This window comes from Bombina bombina, chromosome 1 (genome assembly GCF_027579735.1).
Source record: "Bombina bombina isolate aBomBom1 chromosome 1, aBomBom1.pri, whole genome shotgun sequence".
NCBI lineage: Eukaryota > Metazoa > Chordata > Amphibia > Anura > Bombinatoridae > Bombina > Bombina bombina.
Window position 1 is genome coordinate 442,152,290 of NC_069499.1, and position 25,178 is coordinate 442,177,467.

Here is a 25,178-nt window from a genome sequence, read left to right on the forward strand (position 1 = left end):
TAGTTTAGTTTAGGCTAGGGTTTTTTTTTATTTTGGGTTTTTATTTTATTTTAATAGGGCTCTTAGATTAGGTGTAATTAGTTTAAATATCTGTAATTTGTTTATTATTTTCTGTAATTTAGTGGGGGGGGGTTGTACTTTAGCTAATTTAATTTAATTTAGCTAATTGTATGTAATTTATTTAATTGTATTTAATTTAGTTAATTTATTTAATTATAGTGTAGTGTTAGGTGTAATTTTAACTTAGGTTAGGTTTTATTTTACAGGTACTTTTGTATTTATTTTAGCTAGGTAGTTATTAAATAGCTAATAACTATTTAGTAACTATTCTACCTAGTTAAAATAAATACAAACTTGCTTGTAAAATAAAAATAAATCCTAAGCCAACTACAATGTAACTATTAGTTATATTGTAGCTAGCTTAGGGTTTATTTTACAGGTAAGTATTTAGTTTTAAATATGAATAATTTAGTTAATGATAGGAATTTTTAGTTAGATTTCTTTTAATTATATTTAAGTTAGGGGGTGTTAGGGTTAGGGTTAGACTTAGATTTAGGGGTTAATAACTTTAATATAGTGGCGGCAACGTTGGGGCGGCAGATTAGGGGTTAATAAATGTAGGTAGGTGGCGGCGATGTTAGGGACAGCAGATTAGGGGTTAATAATATTTAACTAGTGTTTGCGAGGCGGGAGTGCCGAGGTTTAGGGGTTAATATATTTATTATAGTGGCGGCGATGTCCGGTTGTTTATGGGTGTTTGTGTACTTTTTAGCACTTTTGTTAAGAGTTTTATGCTATGGCTTTGTAGTGTAAAACTCTTAACTACTGACTTTAAAATGCGGTACCAGTCTTGACAGGAGAGGGTCTACCGCTCACGTTTTGGCAGACTCGTAATACCGGCGCTATGCAAGTCCCATTGAAAAAAGAGAATACGCAATTTACATAAGTGGATTTGCGGTATTGCCAAGTCTGGCCAAAAAAGTGAGCGGTAAACCTGTACCTGCAAGACTCGTAATACCAGCGGGCATTAAAAAGCAGCGTTAGGACCAGCCGACACTGCTTTTTAAGCTTACCACAAAACTCGTAATCTAGGTGTTAGTGTTTATTTTTACTGAGGGGATGATATGTGTAGTAGGTTCATGTCTCATACTCTCTCTATTTAAATTCATCAGATCTATAAGACTACACTGTTCATCAAAGTTAAGGCCATGATTTTGTGTAAAAATTAATTTTACTCCACTACTGGCCCTTTCATCTGCTGCTACTTCTGTATATGTCTGTTTGTCTACAATAAAATGTATTTTTAAAGTAAGTCAGAGTGTAAATGTATTAACAACAACCAATGTGTTAAATAAAGAAAAATCAGTTGTGGGGGCAAAGGTAAGTTCTTTTGAAAGAACTCTTATTTCTGTCTCTGATAATGGAGTATCAGACAGACTGATTACACTTATTTCTTTAGGCTCTTCCTCATGCCCCCCCCCTTCTTCTGCTCGGGTATCTGGCTGGTAAATCCTTTTCTTCTTCCCCGTTTTTGACTGTCTCTTTTGACTAATTTCCATAATTTTGTTGGAGGGTGTCGCTAGTATTTCCATCTTTGGGGTGTACACTTCTTTCTTCAGCCATTCCATTGACTGGGGTAGATGACCTAGGGCTGTCTACAGATGAAGTTTTTAAACTTGAAAAAGTTACCCTTTTATTAGTTTGGCCCTTTTTGTTGTTCTTTTGTTGTTGATTTTTAAAATTCCTTGACTTGTTGTTACTCCTTTGTATTGTGCTCCAGTTGTAGACAACATCCAGTTAATAGTCTTTGTAATGACTTACATCTACAAACTAGTTCAAAATATTAAAAAGATGACAAGGATGCCCTTGACACTGTTACATTCCAAAAAGAAAAAAAGAATAATATAATTTTATTAGGAACAAAACTTCTATAAAAACACAATCTTTTATTAATTTGATTTTGATAATAAATGTGTATATAAAGGTAGTGCAAGATGGTGGCTGTGCATCTTTTTGTTTAAAAACAAACTGAAAAAACTGAAGTTGCTGGCTAAGGGGATGAATTTTTATCTTAGGAGGTTTCCAATGAGTTCCCCCAATACGCGTTTCTCTAAAGGCTTCTTATGTTAGGGGAATTCTTCAGAGCTACGTCTCCTTTATTTTAATTTGCTTACTGAAATTAGCTTTGCAATCATACAGAAGGGGAACAGTTATATAGGGGGGGGGGGTAAAAGAAAATATAATTTGTAGTATATTATCTATTTTGAATTCCTTATTTAATGTATATGTGGAACAATATAATTTTAAAACTACCACTAAAATTGAGTTAATATCTTGTTTACAACAAGGAATGAATCTTCATATAATTTTATAATGACAAACATACTAAGATAGCAATTCATCCTCTTAGACAGCAACTTCGATCTTTCAGTTTAAGAGCTAGATTACAAGTAGCATGCTTTTAAGTGCTCTCATTCAAGTGCAAACACTGCTGGAAGTTAACATTTACAGCGGGTGGGTTATCGCACGTATTACAAGTTGAAAGTAAATTGCGAGCAAACAAATCCCAATGCTTGCTTACTTCAGTACTTCAGATATTGCGTACCTGCTAACTTATTCTCCCCATAGACTTTAATGGAAGCGTTATTAAATATATTCTAAATATATATATGCATATATATATATATATATATATATATATATATATATATATATATATATATATATATATATATATATATATATATATATATATATAATTATTATAATACCGGCACCACGTAATACCAAATTCACTCAACCTGACGGAATTTATTCATATTTCCCATTCCAATGTTCTTTACATAGAAGAAAATGTTCTTTTTATTTTTAAATATATAAATAATATTTTCTTGTAATATATATATATATATATATATATATATATATAAATATATATATATATATATATATATATATATATACAGGTGTATCTATATATATATATATATATATATATATATATATATATATATATATATACAAGTTATATATACACTCACCGGCCACTTTATTAGGTACACCTGTTCAATTGCATGGTAACACAAAATGCTAATCAGCCAATCACATGGCATCAACTCAATGCATTTAGGCATCTAGACATGGTGAAGACGACTTGTTGTTGGTTAAGGAGAAAAAACCTCTCTAAAGCGGAGAGGTGGATGGGAGATATTAAATCTCTTATATGACCTAAAAGGGTAGACCTAAGTATCCCTATAGAGGTAGTGCCTAATACCCAATATCATAGATTCTAAAAAAAAGGGGGAGAGCGGAGCAAAAAGGTATTATATAGCACACTTGGATAAGAGACTTAATGTGTCCAAAGAGGACATGGACTAGGAGGACAACAATGACTAATTAAAATATAACTTTTAATAATCAGTTTAAAAAGTGTGAACAACCATGTTTAATTAAAAAATATCTCACGATACACCATTGGATACTGCAGTGGACCCATTGTATATTCGTCCAATAGCTTATTATTAGTGTATACACTGGGATAAAGGCGGTTTTCGTTTGTCAACTGATTGGTAAATTCCCAAAGGTTCCCAAGGAATCACTATTTTGGTTATATACCCAGTTCTTAGACGTAAAGATTCTATTATAGATCACTATTTGGATGTATACCCAGTTCTAGAACGTAACAATTTTATTATAAGATATCATGAAATACCGTTCACATATCCACACATATTATACCGTTAATGCAAGTTACAAAGGAGTGCTGATTGTGTGTCATGTTCTTGTGGTGCACAATGCTCTCTCAAAAATATGCATAATAAGTCACCGGAACTGTTGGTTATATTGGAGGCGGTCTAGAATTGTCACTTATTAGTGGATTGCGGTGATATTGCTATTAAAGTTACACATACAGTTCTAAGGTTTAGTAGTTATATTACAAGGTATCAGATTGTATCACTGACATCTCCACATATCTGTTCCTATTGATGTGGTATATACAGTGGTTCTGTCTGTATGTCAGATATTATTAAAGTGCAGAGTGTACATATAACACATCACTGATAATGTTATCTTGTATAGAGGTAGTCTATAATTATATTGCAGTACCCTATGGTGTAACGTGAGATATTTTTAAATTAAACATGGTTGTTTACACTTTTTATTAACAATGGATTGGGTGAAGCGCTGAATCTATCCTCCACAGCCTCACTGAAAAACACTACCCCCTTCCTGGATAGTATATAATTCAAATAAATCAATCAAAAATAGATACAGTGGGCGCATACAGCGGAAGGATATGTAGATATGTATGTTTAAATCACTTTATAGGCAAAATTGTGACCACATTGAATACTTTTTTCTTTTGGTCTATACTATATGACCCCGTTAAAAGAATATAATAAATTTAGAAACCGTTTCTATTATTTGGACAGTTCAACCTTATACATGAAAGTTAAAAGATAAAAGTTAAAACAAGCTGAAAATATCCACTCACTCCCAACTATAGTTGTTCATACAAACACTCACACTATCATAAAGCAATAATAGGCTCAAGTTGATAAAATGGTATCCAGTTCACAATATAAAAAGGTGTGTATACAATATAACAACATCTAATTCCCAGATAACAAAATTGTGCTTGATTTAGAAATGTCCCCTATTCAATTCAGAGGTGGAAATTCCCCTTAAATGTTTCTGTATCCTTAAGAGTTAATGTTGGATCTATTACTTATAGCAACCCGTTACAGCAGGGCTAATTGTTTCTCAGAAAGTTCCCAAGAACAAAATACTTCCAACCGTCTGTATTTATCACCGGCGCTGTTTAAAGTTCACAGTGAATATGTTAATTCAAAGAGGTGCTTCCTCACTTTTCTATAAGAATCCGTTTATGCTGAAAACAAGTTTGTGACACAGTGAGGCTATGCCACCTTCTTACCGTGTCTCTGTGTTAGGTGTTACTCATTGGCCGTCTTACTCGATCTGCCAACTTACTGCGGCTCTCGGTCTCCGTAGTTGTACGTCACCTGGTTTCCGGAACCCCAAGGTGATTCTGACTTGCGCAAGCCTTTTGTTTTCTACTTTCCATATGAACAACTATAGTTGGGAGTGAGTGGATATTTTCAGATTGCAAAACCCGACGTTCACTAACCAAAGGGCTTTGGCAGTACTGTAAAATCAATAACATATTCTCCCCATAGAAGTCAAACCCAACAGAAGGTATGAATATTCATATTTAAAATGTTCTTCACATTCATTTTTCTCTATATATGTATATACCTATACCTGTTTGTCTATTCCTATAAATATATAGGTACATATATTTATTTTACATTAACATTATCAGATATATAGAAATATATATTTAATAATAAAAATGACTTTTTTTTAACTATGTAAAGAACAGGATTGTAAGATATGTGAAACGCGTTTTGTGCTTTAGGTCTAACGATATGTCGGGTTAGCATCCATTGTTAACCTCAACAGGCGTTATTGAAAAATTAAAGATAGAATATTAAAATTTTTTAACAATAATTATTATAAATTGTTTATACATACTGTATAAAATAAAGAATATATGTATTTTTTACAATAAGTATTAACAATTTATCATAATAAATGTATAATATTTTTTTAATAACTATTAATATTTTTTCATATTTTGGACTAGATTACAAGTGGAGCGTTAAATATCGCTTTCTGAAAAGTGATATTTGCGCTCCATTGAGTAATACCTGTGCACACTAATGTGCGCTGGTATTACAAGTTGTCAGCAATGCGCTTAGGTTCTGTGCCATGCTTAGGCATGGCACAGAACCTAAGCATAGCGAAGGGGGTAAGTAGCGCAGCGATGGGCAACAAATATAAATATAAATATATATGACTATATACATATATATTTATCTGTTAAAATGTGTATATACACATATTAACACATACTGTAAATATATATGTATACAAGCATTTACATATATATTTACTGGGAACACACACTCTTCTGTGCCGTTTTTTAAAATACACTACACTGTGTTTTGGGGGCATTTAGGGCACATTTATAAAATTAACCAGAGATCTGATCTCTGGTTAATTTTATAAGCGCTAATTGCTACTGCAATATTTGCCCGTTTGTGGGCGCGCAATAATTTAATGCTCCACTTGAAATCTAGCCCTTTATATTTAATAGTTTAATAACACGCACTGAGGTTAGCAATTCTTCATGTGCGCTAACCCAACACCACAATATTTTATAGATAGATAGATGATAAACATATATACAGTATATATATATATATATATATATATATATATATAAATATGTACACATATACACTGTGTATATATATGTGTGTGTATTATATATATATATATTTATATATATATATATATATATATATATATATATATATACAGGTCCCAAAATTTCAAGTCCTAAGCTATAGCAAAGCCAAAATGTTACTCGGCACTTCTGATCCCACCCATCACCAGCCAACATCGCATCCACTAGCCACCCACACCACACTGTCAAACCGTTAACAAAAAATGTCAAACCATTTAACAATTTAAAAAAAACAGGGATATGCACAGATATAACCAAGTAAACAATAGATATAAATATTTTTGAAACAGTCATGTATATAAAAATGTCAATTAAACCTTAGCATTTTAAACTATTTACTCATTCCTATAAGATCATTCCAGCATAAACCACATGGTGCAGACAACAAAATTCTTACTATTTACTACTAAAACAGCAAAAGAGACCAATATTATGAGAAGGTTCTGTGTGACTTCAGTATACAAGAAAATATCATCCTTCTTTATGTGACTTCATACAGTGTCTATCAAGTTCATTTCAATGTGGTACACTTGGCACACATCAGTCAGACAATAGGAAATTTAACAATTTTTTTGGCATATTTTACTCTTAAAATACTAGTGTACTTTTCCTGGAACATTAATTCTTATTTCCGAATTCTATTGGGAATATTTCAAAGTGGCACACAGAACCTGGTGCCTGTCATTACAGCAATTATCTGTAACATTCCCTTAAAACTAGGCTTACCATAACAATTCCACAACTTCTTTATATGAACATGTATCCAGGTATTTCAAGGAAAGTTTAGTCAGCAAGCCCTTTGGAATTAATTTCTGGTTGCAAAGTAACTCATATTAAGAGACTAGGGGCTAAGATATTGTGTGCGCAAGCCCTAAAGGGATGTGATGCCTGTTTTTCTCAAATATACTAGTACCAATTCACTTATTGTATGATGACATAAATACTAAAAAAAAACATTAAAACGCTATAGCCTTAGCCTGTTTATTTCCAATACAGAGTATGTATATATACTGTACAGATGCACACATACGATATTGTATACTGACAGACACAGTTGCATAGCCAGCCAGCCAGCCAAATGTGTCAGGGTGGCCGTGCTCACCTTATAGTAGACGTCAAACTGAATATTCTCTGGCACAGAACTATTTCCCGGCGAGAGCGGCTGTAGTTATCCACCACCGCTGAGATGGCTGTATTATACAGGGTCTCCTGGATCCACTACAGCTTCACAGCTGCCATTATTATTATTACTATTATTATTATCATTTATTTGTAAAGCGCCGCCAAATTCTTTAGCACTGGAATTCCATAGCGCTGGTAGTTTTTTTAATAAGGAAGGGATGAATTCTGCCATGATAATATAGGCCAAAATACATTGGTTTTGCAGGAGGCTCTCTGGCTTGCTGTGTCCAGATACCAACAACTCCCTGTGGGAGCATAGATGCCAGTGACACAAAATCAAAGCAAACGACTACATTTATGAATGCTAACCACCTCCATGAAGGAGAGTACACGGTTTACCGCATCAGCAGATATACGGCCAAACAATGCAGATAGTTTCATTCCATGTTTTTGGGAGAGCAACAGTATTTCACATCTTTAAAGTTAGCATTATAGTGACCACAGACCCAGGTTATGACTTCCCTTGTTCCCAAATATATAAGATGTCTGTAATAAAGTCTTGTTTGCCTATGAAGGTGTAGTGTATTTTTTCTAAAGATAAGATATGGTCTACTTCTTTCAATCACATGGGGAGATTAGGGGTCTGTGTAGACTTCCAGAACCTAGGTATTAGGCGCTTGGTGCAGTTAAGCATACACCAAAATAGCTGTCTTCGGTATAAGCAGGATATAGGGGGAGTGTCATGTAGTAAAATCATACTAGGAGAGAGTGTGATATTGAGCCCTAATGTAGCATTGATATATTTGGTGATATCCTTCCAGTATGTTTGGAGGAAGGGGCATGACCACTATATGTGAAAGCGTCCCCATTCCACCACAGTGTCTCCAACATAGAGAGGAGGAGTTTGGGTATATACTATGGAGTCATGCAGGGTTAGATACCATCTGGATAGTAGCTTGTAGTTCATTTCTGCGAACACTAATGAGAGGGATGATTTTTTGGTTTCCACAAAAATGTGACTCCATTGAGCTTCAGTTAGAGTGAAACTAAGTTCTTTTTCCCATTTAGGTATATAAGAGGGTTGTTTGGCAGGGTATGAGCCTCTAAGTAATTTGTATATAAAGGAGATGTGGGATCTTGTCATAGATGGGGTAGTGCAAAGTGTTTCAAAAGGGTTGAGAGGTCTGGTAAGGTCGACAGTGTAGGGACTGTTAATTATGGCTTTTCTTAGTTGTAGGTAGGGGAACCAGAGATGAAAAGGGGGGCCGAGCAATTGGGAGAGTTCTTGTTGCGTGCGGATCTGGTCTTTATTAAGCACCAAATGTGCTGGGACATTGGAGGGAGATTCAGCGATGATCGGGGTTTGCAAGGAAAAGAGGGTTATTAAGAAGAGGGGTAAGGGGAGAGGGTATGGTCAAGATTAGTTTGTCTAAGGCTAGGGTTTTCTCCCACACTTTCAGAGTAGCAGCCACGTAATAGTTTGTTTGAGCTTCTGGGGGTCTGTATCTGGACGGAGACCAGCACAAATCTCCAAGATTATATCCACCAATTAAGGAGGATTCTAGTTGTACCCAGGGCTTCTTGTGATGTGGTTGCTTCCACGCCACTATCTGCGCTAAATGAGCTACCCTATAGTATGAAGATAGATTTGGGGCACCTAGACCGCCGTGCTCTCTATCAAGATATAACGTACCCTTAGTCACTGTAGCACGTTTCTGAGCCCAGATAAAAGAGTCAAACAATTTTTGCTGTTGTATTAAGTACGAGGGAGGGATATCCAGAGGGAGGACCTGAAACAAGTACAGAAATGTAGGAAGGAGGTTCATTTTGAGCGCATTAACCCGTCCTATCCAAGAAAGATGGCCTTGCTTATGCCATGTCTCAAGGGAGGTCTGGGATTCCCTCTGAACGGGGATGTAATTCAGGTCAAACAGTTCGACTGGGTAGGGGAAATGTCTATTCCTAGATAACGTATTTTGCTTGTGATTTGGAAAGTGGTGTGAGATCTAATGAACCTGGTTTCTTCCTCCGATATATGAAGGGGCATTAACTTAGACTTTTCCATATTTACTGAGAAGTCCGAGACCTCCCTATAGCTTTCTAGTTAAAGGAGCAGTGCTGGCAATGATGTGGATGGGGGAACAAATCGTAAATATGATGTGGTCCACATAGATCAGGCATTTTTGTTGAGACTACCTAAAGGTCATTCCCTCAATGCAATCATTATTTCTAACCCTGGTAGCCAATACCTTGACAGTCATGGCGAATAGTAGGGGAGAGAGGGGGCATCCCTGCCTTGTACCGTTTCTAATTGGGATCTTTTAGGATAGTGTGTTGTTAGCACCAATGCTAGCAATTGGGCCACTATATAGAGCCTTTATGTGAGAGATCATCGTCTCTGAGAAGCCAAATTTTGACAGGGTGGCCCAGAGAAAATCGCAGTCCACCCTGTCGAAAGCTTTTGCCACATCTGTGGAGAGTAAAATTCTTAGTGGCATTGGCAGTAAATATAGTTTGCAGGACTCAAATAGTGTTGTCCTTGGCCTCCCGACCAGGAATAAAACCCACTTGATCCAGTGTGAATAAGTGAGGGGAGGATGATGTTTATTCTAGTAGCTAACAATTTGACGTACAACTTGATATCAACATTAATCAAAGAGATGGGGTGATAATTAGAGACTTGTTCCGCATCTTTTCCCAGTTTTGGAATAACAGTTATTGTGGCTTCCAATAAAGACTGAGACAAGTGGCAATCAAGACCTAGTGAATTGTACATTGTCAGGAGATGAGGGCTCAGGTGGGTTTTAAACAGGTGATAAAATTTGGGAGTAAACCCGTCCGGGCCAGGGGCTTTACCCTGAGGGAGATTTTTAATGACTAAGAGGATTTCTTGTGGAGTAAATTGTGAATCCAGGGACTCTTTATTCTCCTCAGTAAAAGTGGGGAGTTGGATTTGTGAAAGATAATTATTAATCATAGTAAGTTTAGAGTTGGAGTGTGAAGTTGGGAGGTTATACAGGGAGGAGTAGTAATCTGCAAATTGGTTGACTATTTCCGTGTTTTTAGAGAGCAAGGATCCAGAGGGACCCGAAATTTTTTTAAATAAAAGTTTTAGATCTCTTCTTTTTGAGAAACCTGGCCAGTAAACGGCCAGTCTTATTGCTTTCAATAAAGAATTTAGATTTGGATGTAAGTGCACGTAGGTGGGCGTTTTTAATTAGGTACTGATTAAGAGCTTCTCTATCCTGTTGTGACTGCAAAAGGAGCTATGGAGAGAGGGGACCCTGTTTCAGTGCTTTTTCACTATTTTGAAAATTTGTCACTAAGGATAAATATTGTGTCGCCCTTTGTTTGTTTGTGTGTGTGATTCAGTATCACTCCTCGTATGTAACATTTATAAACCTTCCAGTTATTAGTAGCCAAGGTAGCGGTGGGATCATTAAAGGTGAAAAATTCAGTTGTTTTTTCTACTATGTCTGTGGTTATAAGCGGGTCTGAAAATATGTGATCATTAAGTCTCCAGTTTTGTTGATGATGAGGTCTAGAAGACCATGAGAAGGTGGAGCAGACCATACTATGATCGGACCAAGGGGTGTGGTATAGTCTGGACTTAATTAGAGTAGACAAGGTGTTTTGTGGTAGGGTGTGTAGTCCTCCATGTGTCAAAAAGGGGTATCGTCCTGATAGCTTGCCAATTAGCTTTAATTTGGCTATATTGTATATAAGATTTACCTGTAGATGTGTCGAGTGCTAGGTTAATTGGAAAATTAAAGTCACCGCCTACAATTCCTCCTTTAGAGATATCTACTAATTTGTTGGTTACTGTGTGGAATTAGGAGGGGGAGGGGTGATTATGGGCATATATGTTGGCCAGAGTTAGGGGTCTACCATAGTATAGTCCAACCAGGATTTGTATCCTGCCTTCCTGGTCCTGCTATTTATGCAAAAGAACGAAGGGAGAGCCCCTCCTGAAAGAGATACATACTCCATTATGTTTTGACGGTCCTGAGTTCAGGAAGTGTTGATCAAAGTATAAGTGTGAGAGAGTGGGTTCACAAGTTTTTTTGAAATGTGTCTCTTGAACCATTATAATATCTATATGCTTTTTATAGAAATCATGGAACGCTATGGAGCGTTTCTGCTGGGATAAAAAGCCTTTGACATTTTGTGAGGCGATTTTAGATTGGCTTACTGTAGGATGGTGTGCCATCTGTGCCTAAGTGAGGTAGTAGGTGTTAGGTGTGTTTCGAATTTATTTGGTGGAAGCTATCACTGCTGCTATGAAGGTATGCTCTGTATTAAAAATTAGCAGGCTTGTAGTCGGGTGGACAAACAAGCACTGAACCTTGAGAGGGTAGGAGGATTAGAGGGAAGAGTTTAAGGAAGGAAAGGGAATAGGGGAGAGAGAGAGAGAGGGGAGGGAAGGTACCTGGTGGAGAGTGATCCGACAGGAAAAATGAGAAAGTAGTAAATAAGGAAGGAAATAAAACAAACAGAAGAACATTCAGACTTAATGCAGGACTTTACTTGATTTATAAGGGCTTCCATCGCCTTCAAGGTTACTGGTTCGTACGTAGCTTTTCCCGGTAAATTAGGTGAGGTTGAAGGCACCTAAGAGGTGTCTAAGTTGTCTGACATAGATTCGTCGTTGCTACCACCTTTAGAAACCTCCGCCTTCTTCAGTCGATCTGCGCTCTTAAAAAAAAGTGTTCACTGTGGTGGAAGTATTGCAAGACTTTAAGCCCTTGTCCATTTTAGAGTTTCTCCGTAGTGCCATTATGAGGTCTGTGGACTATGTACTCCAGCAGGCGTGATAGGTAGGGATATGATTTTCTATGAGCTTGACCAGATCTAAAGTCATATGGTCATAAAGAGGGGACTTAAGAGTGAAAAAAAGGAAAAAAAAGAATAACCTCTGAGCTAGGTTAGAAGGCCCATTTAGAGCTTCACAATGAGCGAGTTGGCAGAGTAGGGATCTCTTGTTTAAATCAGTGGTGATGTTAGAACTGCCTACTTAGAGGCCTGAGCAAGAAGCAAAGACAGTGCATGTGGCAAGGCTTGAAAACTGCAGGGTGGGAATAAACTGCTTCCTATTTTTCCTTTACTTTTTTATTTCATCCCTTACTTTAGAATATTAGGCAGAGTTGTTGAAAACATGTCTGAGTGAGAACATCAAGTGGTTATATAAAGGGTTTTATATGCTGAAAGCATGTAGTGAGTCCCAGATGGGTTGCCAGAGCCCAATGTGAATTTAAGCTACGTATAAAGTTGCAGTATGTAGAAGAATTTATGATGAGGAGTGATTTGTGACCAAAGGACTTTGTTCTTTAATACATGATCAATGCTATAATTTTCATCAGTAACATTGCAAGGGCTACCACTGAGTTAAAGTTGCTTTGGGCTGTATATGTATTTGGAGTGATTTACAGGAAACAAAGTCTTACCCCTAAAATGATGCTCCAAAACGAAGGTGCATCATACATCTAGCCCTGTCATGTCGGGCAGGCTCTGGGCTGGTGTCCGATTTCTTCTGAGGAGCAAGGAGCCTTTGGTTTGCGCTCCGGATGAGTCCTGCACTCAACAGAGCTCTGTGATGAAGGGCTGACTTGCCTCGCGGTGCAATGTCTTTTATCCAGAGGCGTCTGGAATGCAGCCTACCCTGCAAGTCACATCGGGGTCATGAGAAGCCGTTTAGCTCACGGACAAGGTGGATGCAAGGTCCGATGTCGGTCCTGGGTACTTTCCTTCTGTAAACTCTGTGTCCGAGTCGCAAAATATACCCACCTGGGAGAGGGCTCAGCTGCTGCCTGTTCCGGAGCTTTAGTATGGTGCGGCAATTCAGTACGCCCGCACGCTCCGCCCCCAAGCTTACTATCTTTAACTCGCTTCAGGTCAATTTCTACTCGCCACTGGTGAGCGGGTAAATGGAAATTTTGAGCCCTGATATAGATATATATATCTATATATATCTATATATACATATATATATATATATATATATATATATATATATATATATTTATATATATATACAGGGAGTGCAGAATTATAAGGCAAGTTGTATTTTTGAGGATTAATTTTATTATTGAACAACAAAAATGTTCTCAATGAACCCAAAAAACTCATTAATATCAAAGCTGAATAGTTTTGGAAGTAGTTTTTAGTTTGTTTTTAGTTTTAGCTATTTTAGGGGGATATCTGTGTGTGCAGGTGACTATTACTGTGCATAATTATTAGGCAACTTAACAAAAAACAAATATATACCCATTTCAATTATTTATTTTTACCAGTGAAACCAATATAACATCTCAACATTCACAAATATACATTTCTGACATTCAAAAACAAAACAAAAACAAATCAGTGACCAATATAGCCACCTTTCTTTGCAAGGACACTCAAAAGCCTGCCATCCATGGATTCTGTCAGTGTTTTGATCTGTTCACCATCAACATTGCGTGCAGCAGCAGCCACAGCCTCCCAGACACTGTTCAGAGAGGTGTACTGTTTTCCCTCCTTGTAAATCTCACATTTGATGATGGACCACAGGTTCTCAATGGGGTTCAGATCAGGTGAACAAGGAGGCCATGTCATTAGATTTTCTTCTTTTATACCCTTTCTTGCCAGCCACACTGTGGAGTACTTGGACGCGTGTGATGGAGCATTGTCCTGCATGAAAATCATGTTTTTCTTGAAGGATGCAGACTTGTTCCTGTACCACTGCTTGAAGAAGGTGTCTTCCAGAAACTGGCAGTAGGACTGGGAGTTGAGCTTGACTCCATCCTCAACCCGAAAAGGCCCTACAAGCTCATCTTTGATGATACCAGCCCAAACCAGTGCTCCACCTCCACCTTGCTGGCGTCTGAGTCGGACTGGAGCTCTCTGCCCTTTACCAATCCAGCCACGGCCCATCCATCTGGCCCATCAAGACTCACTCTCATTTCATCAGTCCATAAAACCTTAGAAAAATCAGTCTTGAGATATTTCTTGGCCCAGTCTTGACGTTTCAGCTTGTGTGTCTTGTTCAGTGGTGGTCGTCTTTCAGCCTTTCTTACCTTGGCCATGTCTCTGAGTATTGCACACCTTGTGCTTTTGGGCACTCCAGTGATGTTGCAGCTCTGAAATATGGCCAAACTGGTGGCAAGTGGCATCTTGGCAGCTGCACGCTTGACTTTTCTCAGTTCATGGGCAGTTATTTTGCACCTTGGTTTTTCCACACGCTTCTTGCGACCCTGTTGACTATTTTGAATGAAACGCTTGATTGTTCGATGATCACGCTTCAGAAGCTTTGCAATTTTAAGAGTGCTGCATCCCTCTGCAAGATATCTCACTATTTTTTACTTTTCTGAGCCTGTCAAGTCCTTCTTTTGACCCATTTTGCCAAAGGAAAGGAAGTTGCCTAATAATTATGCACACCTGATATAGGGTGTTGATGTCATTAGACCACACCCCTTCTCATTACAGAGATGCACATCACCTAATATGCTTAATTGGTAGTAGGCTTTCGAGCCTATACAGCTTGGAGTAAGACAACATGCATAAAGAGGATGATGTGGTCAAAATACTCATTTGCCTAATAATTCTGCTCTCACTGTATATATATATATATATATATATATATATATATATATATATATATATATATATATATATATATATATATATATATATATATATATATATATATATATACAATCCTACTAAACCCCCACTTGGCTGGAGTGAGCAGGTAATACCAAAAAAGCAGGCAAAACAGGGTACTTTGAACAAGCCTTTAATGCAAAGTTTGCAAAAAAGCAGGGCCTTAACCCATAATGTTTCGGCTCTCGCAGGAGTCTTTGTCAAATGGAGGCCATTAAGACATACATACCACCACCAAAACTCTTCCTATATACCTAACTAAATTACCTTAATCATATTCAGGTGTTCCCATGTAAGACCGAACGCTCCAAACAAATGCTGTACATTTAATTAATAATGTATATTACAAAAAATGAAAGTTATGGATGCGTTGTACAAATGTGTATGGCTAAAAAAAAAAAAAAAAAGACTAATATCCCTTTAATTATGTAAAGTAAAACAACTTTGCATTATAGTTTTATTATTTATTTGCCCCCTTTTCCTGTAATTTAAGTCTGAAAATGTAAGACCTGAAAATTGAAAGAGCATATGGCAGACTTTTCAGGTCTAACCATGCTACATATCTGTTCCTAATTTGAAACGTTATCTTTTCTGCTGGTGCCAAAAAAGCCCTGTCATCTCTAAGTTCAGATTGGCTGCTCCCAATAATTAAAAAGTTGGGTGGAGTTTGACCATTAAATAAATATTGCAGCAAACAAGGTGTTAATCTGTTCTAATATATTTCAGACTCTGCTGACATGTTAATCTGTTGGCAAAGCCTGCTATTACAAGATTACAGTATGTTTACTGCACCTTTAAAGCAACTAGTTTTGCAACTAGTTTTTTTTACCACTTCTGCAACAACACTGCCAAGGTTCCTTTTTTAAATAATGTTTTATTATAGCATTTAAAGGAAGTGGATATAAATATATTACATGTAGCATTTGGCTTATGAGCAACCAAAAATGTGTTTTCAAATTTAAAATGTCAAATTATTTCTGCGTATTCAATAAAAGGACACAATTATAGTTTTACTGTTTATTTCAGCTGTGAAATTGTACAGATGCTGTTTGTACCATTACATTAGAATGAAAGTGCAACTTGATATGGTAACAAAATAAAACTTTCTCAAGTTTATAAATGTGATGATAAAATAAAATAAATGTAAACAAAGAAGAAGAAAAAAAAAAGAAAAAAAAAAGGATAAACAAACACCGTTATCCATAAGCAGAGTGTTATGTGGGCGTTGCAGGCTAACAGTAAGAACACTGGAAACTAACCTACTAATAAAACAAACTCCAACAGAAGCTCGTAAACATATATAGAATAAAACGTGTATATAATTTGATAACATATTTATATATAAACATTAAAGCACAACAGTAAGATCTAAAGGAACAACACTCTATACTCAATGGTATCCGTGTGATACCACAGACCCAAAGGGTATTTTATAGCCTTGACCTATGAGATTCATAGCTTTTTGTCCTCGTATCCCTAAGAAGTAGAAACTTGTTGTTTTATTAATAAAGGAGGAGATTCCCACAGTCCTTTCATTGCCTGTACCAACAAGCAAAATCAACAATTGTGTTCAAACCCCTTGGGGTAACTGTGTCTAGATTAAAGATCCATCAGGTCTCCAAGCGCAATAAGGCTTGTGCCCTATCCCCACCCCGTCTGGGGCGGGGGACATGGTCAATCAACATGGTCCTCAGTGATAATACAGAGTGTCCAGCTTGCAAGAAGTGTCTTGCCACTGGTTGATCAGAGCGTCCTTTTTCTAGGGCTTGGCGAATAGCTGTCTTGTGATTCACCAATCATTCTCTGAAAGTTGTGACTATTTTCCCAATGTAGTACAGGGAACATGGACAGATGATTGCAGAGACTACATATTCTGATGTACACTTCAGTTATGTTTAATAGTGTACTTCCTATTCGTCTGTGGGTGATGGAAACTTTTGCTTTTTAACTGACTATTGCATGTGACGCAATTCTCACAATGGTAGCAGCCCTTCCCTTTAGGTAACCACATTTTCTTCTCATAGCAATGTATCAAATCATTTAATACCAACAGATCACATAGATTCTTAGACCTCTTATATACCATCCGTGGAGTTGGTGAACCATAAAAAGGTAGGCTTGTGTCCTTAGACAGTACGATCCAATTATCTATAATTGTATCGGCTACTATGTCGGATCCTGGAGTAAAAGTGGTCACAAAATTCAATCGGTTATCACCGTCAGCTTGTTGTTTCCTCACAGTTAGACCCTCCTGGGTCCATTGTTCTGCAACAGCACATTGATCCATGATCAATTTTTGTGGATACCCTCATTGTAAGAACCGTTGTGACATCTCTGGAAGTTCGATCTTCTTGCAGGAATCCTCAGTGTTGTTCCTAACGACCCGTAGGAGCTGCGAGGAGCTGATCCCATTTTTTTTGAAAGTGTGGATGGAAACTATCGTAATGCAATATGGAGTTTGTATTTGTCTCCTTGTGATACAAGGTGATTTGCAATCTGCAACCCTCAATCATGGGAACTTTAAATATTTCCAAATCTAAAAAGTCGATTTTATTCAGATCCCATTTATTTTGAACCTTATTGTTGAATTCAAAACATTAAGATGATAAAAACATTCAAGAAGGGAATTAGAGGTACCTCTCCAAGTCGTTGTACCGACGGTAAAATCTGATGGCGTTCTGCTGAGAATTGAAAATGTTGCACATCTTGTACATTGACATATACATATTGGCATATGATGGGGCCATGCTCGACCCGATTGCTGTGCCCGAGGTCTGTAAAAAGAAATTATCTTCAAACCTAAAACAAAAGGTTTCTAAGCAGAATTCCATCAGATGCAGCTGAAATTCAGTGGGGGGGACCTGAGTAATCTTCATTAGCAATTAACAATTTCTATACCATGCTGGTGGGGGATCACAGTATAGAGACTCACAACGTCCATTGTAACCAAGATGTCAGAATCTCTTAAAACATCCAATTTACCAAGCAGGCTGATGAGTTCAAATGAGTCCCTTAGATAAGATTTAGTGGTTTGAACAACTGGTTGAAGAAAAAAATCAATAAATTCTGCTAGGGGCTGAAGTAGAGAACCTCTGGCAGAAACAATCGGTCTGCCAGGAGGATCCACTAGAGACTTATGGACCTTCGGCAGCAAATATAAAATTGGGCAAATAGGTTTGTCAACAGTAAGAAACGCAAGTTCATCATCATTAATAATATTTGCCGTATGGGCGAGACTCAGAAACTCATGGCAGTGGGATTTTACAGTTAATTTACGGTAGGTGTCACCATCTAATAATTGTCTGTAAGCCTCAGAACTATATTGTGTGTAGTCTAATACTACTATGGCCCACCTTTAAAGGTCGGTCTGATGACAATGTCACTGCCAGCAAAGAGTGATTTAAACGCCATTCTTTCAGCTTTTATCAAGTTATCCCTGATTGTGGGTATTTTTTTGTGTTGATGTACATATCCGATGAAAGGTTTTAATTGAAGTGTGGGTACTGGCCGGTTCAAAATTGCTACTACCTTTGAAGGATTTAGCTATATAATCCCCTTTATCCCTAAAAAAAATCTCTCAATTTTAGCTGTCTCTAAAACCTCAGTGGTGAAGTTTACTAGTCTATTCTTATTGAAGGGTTTGCTACATCCTAAGGAAGGGGTATTATCTTTCCCATATAACCATTTGTAAACCTTCTTGTCATCATAATCATTCTCCACTGTGGAGAATTTTTTATTTTTAAATGTCAATAGTTCCTGTTTGTATTTAGTTCCTTGTGTCTGTAACCTTGACACCCAATCAGTGCTCGTATCAGTTATAAGTACAGTCATAAGGGTTTCTTTTACTGTAGTGATCTCCTATTTAACTAAGCTTAAGTCTATAGACCTCTTTTATAACTAATAGCATGAGATCATGTGAACATTTACTCAGGATCTCACACCAATGGCTGCAAAAATCAATATTAGTACGTCCTAATGTGGGGATGTTTTTAAATCTGAAACCTCTAAGTATATATTTTAACTTGTGGTATTTAGATAGATATACCGCATGCAAGTAAAAATGTATCTCCTTTTATTTAAGGTGTAACAATTTGTGGAAAATATTGGTTGGGGTCTCACCTCTGGTTTCCTGCAGCTCCTGCAGGTCGGCGTCACACGAATGCATGCAGCATCCTCCTCAGTAAAGGCAAACTCCTCTATATTGCCAAAGGGATCATCCCTGGAGGCATTCTGACTGTTAGTTAAGAGTTCCATAATCCAAGGGAACACAGAGCAAAGGAAATGCACTCTAAATAATCAAGATCAAGGTGTATATAAGAAAAAGTCCAAACTGATGCTCCAATTAATAGTATAATCCCACTCAGGGGGAAAAACTATAACACAAACCAATATGGGTGCTTGTTTCAAAAGTGGATATCCATATGGTAGTTAGGGAATGGCACTACACCATCAGCTCCAGGAGGTTGCAGTTCCCTAACTACCACACACATATATATATATATATATATATATATATATATATATATATATATATATATATATATATATATATATATATATATATATATATATATATATATATATATTTAGAGAGAGAGAGAGAGAGAGAGAGTGTCTTTCAAAGTATTCACCCCCTTGGCATTTTCCCTATTTTGTTGTATTACAACCTGGAATTAGAATGTTTTTTTTGAAGATGCTAAATATTTCATTATTGTGAAACAAACAAGAAATAAGACAAAAAAAAAAAAATGAAAACTAGAGCATGCATAACTATTAAACCCCCCCCCCCCCCCCAAGTCAATAGTTTGTAGAGCCACCTTTTCAACAATTACAGCTGCAAGTCTCTTGGGGTACGTCTCTAAAAGCTAGGCACATCTATCCACTGGAATTTGTGCTCATTCTTCAAAGCAAAACAACTCCAGCTCCTTCAAGTTGGATGGGTTCCGCTGGTGTACAGCAATCTTTAAGTCATACAGCAGATTTTCAATTGGATTGAGGTTTGGGCTTTGACTAGGCCATTCCAAGACATTTAAATGTTTTCCTTAAACCACTTGCATGTTGCTTTAGCAGTATCCTTAGGGTCATTGCCTGCTGGAAGGTGAAACTCCGTCCCAGTCTCAAATCTCTTGAAGTCTGAAACAGGTTTGCCTCAAGAATTTCCCTGTATTTAGTGCCATCCATCATTCCTTCAATTCTGACCAGTTTCCCAGTCCCTGGCGATGGTGTTCTCGGGGTGATGAGAGGTGTTGGGTTTGCACAAGACATAGCTTTTTCCTTGATGTCCAAAAAGCTCAGTTTTAGTCTCATCTGACCAGAGTACCTTTTTCTATATGTTTGGAGAGTCTCCCACATGCAATGGCTTTTTTTCTGGCCACTTTTCCATAAAGCCCAGTTCTGTGAAGTAAACGGCTTAAAGTGGTCCTATGAACAGATACTCCAATCTCCGCTGTGTAGATTTGCAGCTCCTTCAGGGTTATCTTTGGTCTCTTTGTTGCCTCTCTGATTACTATCCTCCTTGCCTGGTCCATGAGTTTTGGTGGCCAGCCCTCTTTTGGCAGGTTTATTGTGGTGCTATAGTCTTTCCATTTTTTAATAATGGATTTAAAAGTGCTCTGTGGGATGTTCAAAGTTTCAGATTTTTTTATAACCCAACCCTGATCTGTGCTTCTCCACAACTCTGTCCCTGACCTGTTTGGAGAGCTCCTTGGTCTTCGTGGTGCCACTTGCTTGGTGGTACCTCTTGCTCAGTGGTGATGCAGACTATGGGGCCTTTCAGAACAGGTGTATATATACTGAGATCATGTAACAGATCATGTGACACTTAGATTGCACACAGTCTAAATAAATATGTGACTTCTGAAGTTAATTGGTTGCACCAGCTCTTATTTAGGGGCTTCATTGCAAAGGGAGTGAATACATATGCACGCACCACTTTTCAGTTTTTAATTTTTAGAATTTTTTTAAATAAATTATTTTCTTTATTTTACTTCACCAGTTTGGACTATTTTGTGCATGTCCATTACATGAAATCCAAATCAAAATTAATTTTAATTCCAGGTTGTAATGCAACAAAATAGGGAAAATGCCAAGGGGTGATTACTTTTGGAAGGCACTGTATAAATATATAACCATATATACACTGTATATATAAATACACACACATATATAAATAGATATATAGATAGATAGAAAGAAAGAAAGAAAGATAGATAGATAGATAGATAGATAGATAGATAGATAGATATGGTTTTAAAGAATAATTTGTTGATGGCTGAGCATTTTAGAATGTAAGTTTACAAGTCCACCTGTCCTGTCGATCATTTTATGTAAACATGGTTTACAGTTTACAGTGACTCAAGGGCAGGGCCCTCTACTTTAAAGATTTATCTAATAGTCCTGATTATTGCACCCCATAACTGTATAACCTAATGTTAGATACATAGATAGATGGATAGATAGATAGATAGATAGATAGATAGATAGATAGATAGATGTGTCTATATATGTATGTGTATATGTGTGTGCAGTACAGATGTATTTGTCTATAATTGTAACTTGAATGAAGATGAGACTACATTCTATGAGTAGTTAACGCAGATCTCTAGGTAATTCCAAAGAGTTCACAAACTTTTTCTTGCAACTGTATATTAAATATCATATATTTAATCACAAGTAAGAGGAAACAAATCTAACGATAACTGTTTTGTTTTATAAACACACCCTTTTCTATTTTGCAGACGCTAAGAAAAAGCAAAAATTAAACCAACGAATCAAGACCACTGACCTTTCACTGGTTGTATGGTGTATGGAACATGCATTAACAAGCCAACACCCAAGAACAAGATACTCCGTGGGTTTGGATGCTGCATTGCTTTGGATACCTTTGTCTTATATGCCAACTTTTATTCAGGACATTGTAATTCTAAGAAACAAAGTTGAGATCCCAGCTTAATTTGCAGAGTAAATAAAAAATAAGTATTAGGTAAAAGCCATGAAGACAATGCCCAGCTCAAAGAACATGTACCAAGTAAATAATTATATTATAGGGTGTTAATAAAATAATACCATGCACTTTTTTTTTTTACAACTAGTGGAAATATTTCAACCGCAGTAATAATCTTATAAAGTGTTTTTTTTGGGGGTTTTTTTAATTTAAAGAAAAAATGGTAAAGTTAAAGCTGTTTTGATTTTGAAGTTAACAAGATGTGCAACTGGTATGATTTGTTACTGGTTGAAATAAAATTATTAAAATTATTGGTTGACAGTAACATGCTCCACAAGCATGAATTAAACAATTATCAATACAATAATGCATTGCTATTTGTTAGCTTACCGAGGCAGGATACCAAAAGAACAAAGTAAAAATGATAATAAAAGCAAATTGAAAAGTCTCATAAAATTGATTGCTCTGTATGAACCATAAAAATGTTATTTTGACTTTGATGTTCCATTAGCTTCTTTCTATGAGATGCGTTGGGTCTAGGAACTTGTGGGGACAGAGTGGGGGTGATGCTCTAATGTAACGCTTGTAATGTAAATGCATTTAGTTTTAACATAATGGAGAGTAGAATGTCACTGTGGCACTTGTAAAAATCTAACAAATTAACGGTATATAGTAATAGTGAGGATACGTGGAGTGCCCCTCTCAGCAGTAAAAGTTGTGAGTCAAAGTTCCTGGCCACTTCTAGACTGCAATCAGTTGGCATGTGCTTTTGTTGTGCAAGGTGTATTTTTCCAGCTTCTCTCCAGAATATGCCTACCTTCTCCAGACTTATAGTTGCCACCCATCTCATAAAGGAGTTCAAGAACCTACTGAAGCGGAGGCAGTGAGTATTTACAGTTAGTAGCAGTTAGTGTGCTGTGGGCAGTGCAGTGTGAGTGTAGGCTGCTAGTGGTCCTCCAGAGGGTCTGAAGTCTTCATCCTGTCTGGCCAGAAGAGGACATCCAGACTGGCAGAAGGCTTCATCCAGGCGGCATCTTCTATCTTCATCCTTCCGGAGCGGAGCAGGTCTATCTTCAAGACATCCGACACAGAGCATCCTCTTCATCTGACGGCCGACGACTGAATGACTGGTCCTTTAAATGACGTCATCCAAGATGGCGTCCTTGAATTCCGATTGGCTGATAGAATCAGCCTATAGGATTGAGCTCGCATTCTATTGGCTGTTCCAATCAACCAATAGAATGTGAGGTCAATCCTATTGGCTTATTGCATCAGCCAATAGGATTTTTCCTACCTTAATTCCAATTGGCTGATAGGATTCTATCATCCTATCAGCCAATCAGAATTCAAGGGACGCCATCTTGGATGATGTCATTTAAAGGACCAGTCATTAAGTCGTCAGCTGACGGATGAAGAGGATGCTCCGCGTCGGATGTCTTGAAGATGGACCCGCTCCGCTCCGGAAGGATGAAGATAGAAGATGCCGCCTGGATGAAGCCTTCTGCCGGTCTGGATGTCCTCTTCTGGCCGGATAGGATGAAGGCTTCGGACCATCTGGAGGACCACTTGTGCCCGGCAGGGTGAAGACAGCTCAAGGTAGGGTGATCTTCAAAGGGGTAGTGTTAGGTTTTTTTTAAGGGGGGATTGGGTGGGTCTTAGAGTAGGGTTGGGTGTGTGGGTGGTGGGTTTTAATGTTGGGGGGGTATTGTATTTTTTTTACAGGTGAAAGAGCTGATTACTTTGGGGCAATGCCCCGCAAAAGGCAGTTTTAAGGGCTATTTGTAATTTAGTATAGGGTAGGGAATTTTATTATTTTGGGGGGCTCTTTTATTTTATTAGGGGGATTAGATTAGGTGTAATTAGTTTAAAATTCTATTCTTTTTTTTCTGTAATTTAGTGTTTTTTTCGTAATTTAATTTATTTAATTTAATTGTAATTAATTGTAGGTAGTTTAGGTAATTAGTTTAATTATAGTGTAGTGTTAGGTGTTATTGTAACTTAGGCTAGGGTTTATTTTACAGGTAATTGTGTACTTATTTTAGCTAGGTAGTTATTAAATAGTTAATAACTATTTCATAACTATTGTACCTAGTTAAAATAAATACAAAAGTTGCCTGTAAAATAAATATAAATCCTAAAATAGCTACAATGTAACTATTAGTTATATTGTAGCTAGCTTAGAGTTTATTTTATTGGTAAGTATTTAGTTCTAAATAGGATTAATTTATTTAATTATGTTAAATTTATTTTGTTTAATTTAAATTATATTTAAGTTAGGGAGGGTTAGACTTAGGTTTAGGGGTTAATACATTTATTATAGTGGCGGTGACATTGGCAGCAGCAGATTAGGGGTTAATAAATTTAATATAGTTGCGGCGACGTTGGGGGCAGCAGATTAGAGGTTCATAGGGATAATGTATGTGGCGGTGGTGTCCGGAGCGGCAGATTAGGGGTTAATAAATATAATGTAGGTGTCGGCGATGTCGGGGACGGCATATTAGGGGTTAATAAGTGTAAGATTAGGGGTGTTTAGACTCGGGGTTCATGTAGGGTGTTAGGTGCAGACATAAAAAGTATTTTCCCATAGGAAACAATGGGCTGCGTTAGGAGCTGAACGCTGTTTTTTTGCAGGTGTTAGGTTTTTTTTCAGCCAGCTAAGCCCCATTGTTTCCTATGGGGAAATCGTGCATGAGCACGTTTAGCCAGCTTACCGCTACCATAAGCAACGCTGGTATTGAGGTGAGATGTGGAGCTAAATTCTGCTCTACGCTCACTTTTTTGCGACTAACGCCGGGTTTAAAAAAACCTGTAATACCAGCGTTACTTTAGGTGAGCGGTGAGCTGAAACTAAGCTTTAGCAATGCTGTTACCGCAAAACTCGTAATCTCAACGATTATTTGCAAAAAAAGGCATCTAAGCTTTTTTATTAGTTCAAAACTCTGGACACCACTTTTTATTGGTGGATGAATTTATCCACCAATCAGGAAGAACAACCCAGGTTGTTCACCAAAAATGGGCCGGCACCTAAACTTATATTCTTGCATTTCAAATAAAGAAATAAAAAAAATGAAGAAAATTTGATAATGGGAGTAAATTAGAAAGTTGCTTAAAAATGCATGCTCTATCTGAATCACGAAA

General features: G+C 37.1%; 1 protein-coding gene across 1 annotated transcript in view; it reads left to right on the forward strand.

Moving 5' to 3' along the window:
• The window catches only part of DHRS9 (dehydrogenase/reductase 9), a 107,762-nt gene extending 85,228 nt beyond the window's left edge, over window positions 1-22,534 (forward strand). Inside the window, exon 5 of the mRNA XM_053690055.1 lies at window positions 21,835-22,534. Coding sequence (XP_053546030.1) covers window positions 21,835-22,049 — 215 coding nt within the window. The 3' untranslated portion in view covers window positions 22,050-22,534. The remainder of the gene's footprint in view (window positions 1-21,834) is intronic.
• Window positions 22,535-25,178: the final 2,644 nt, after the last annotated feature.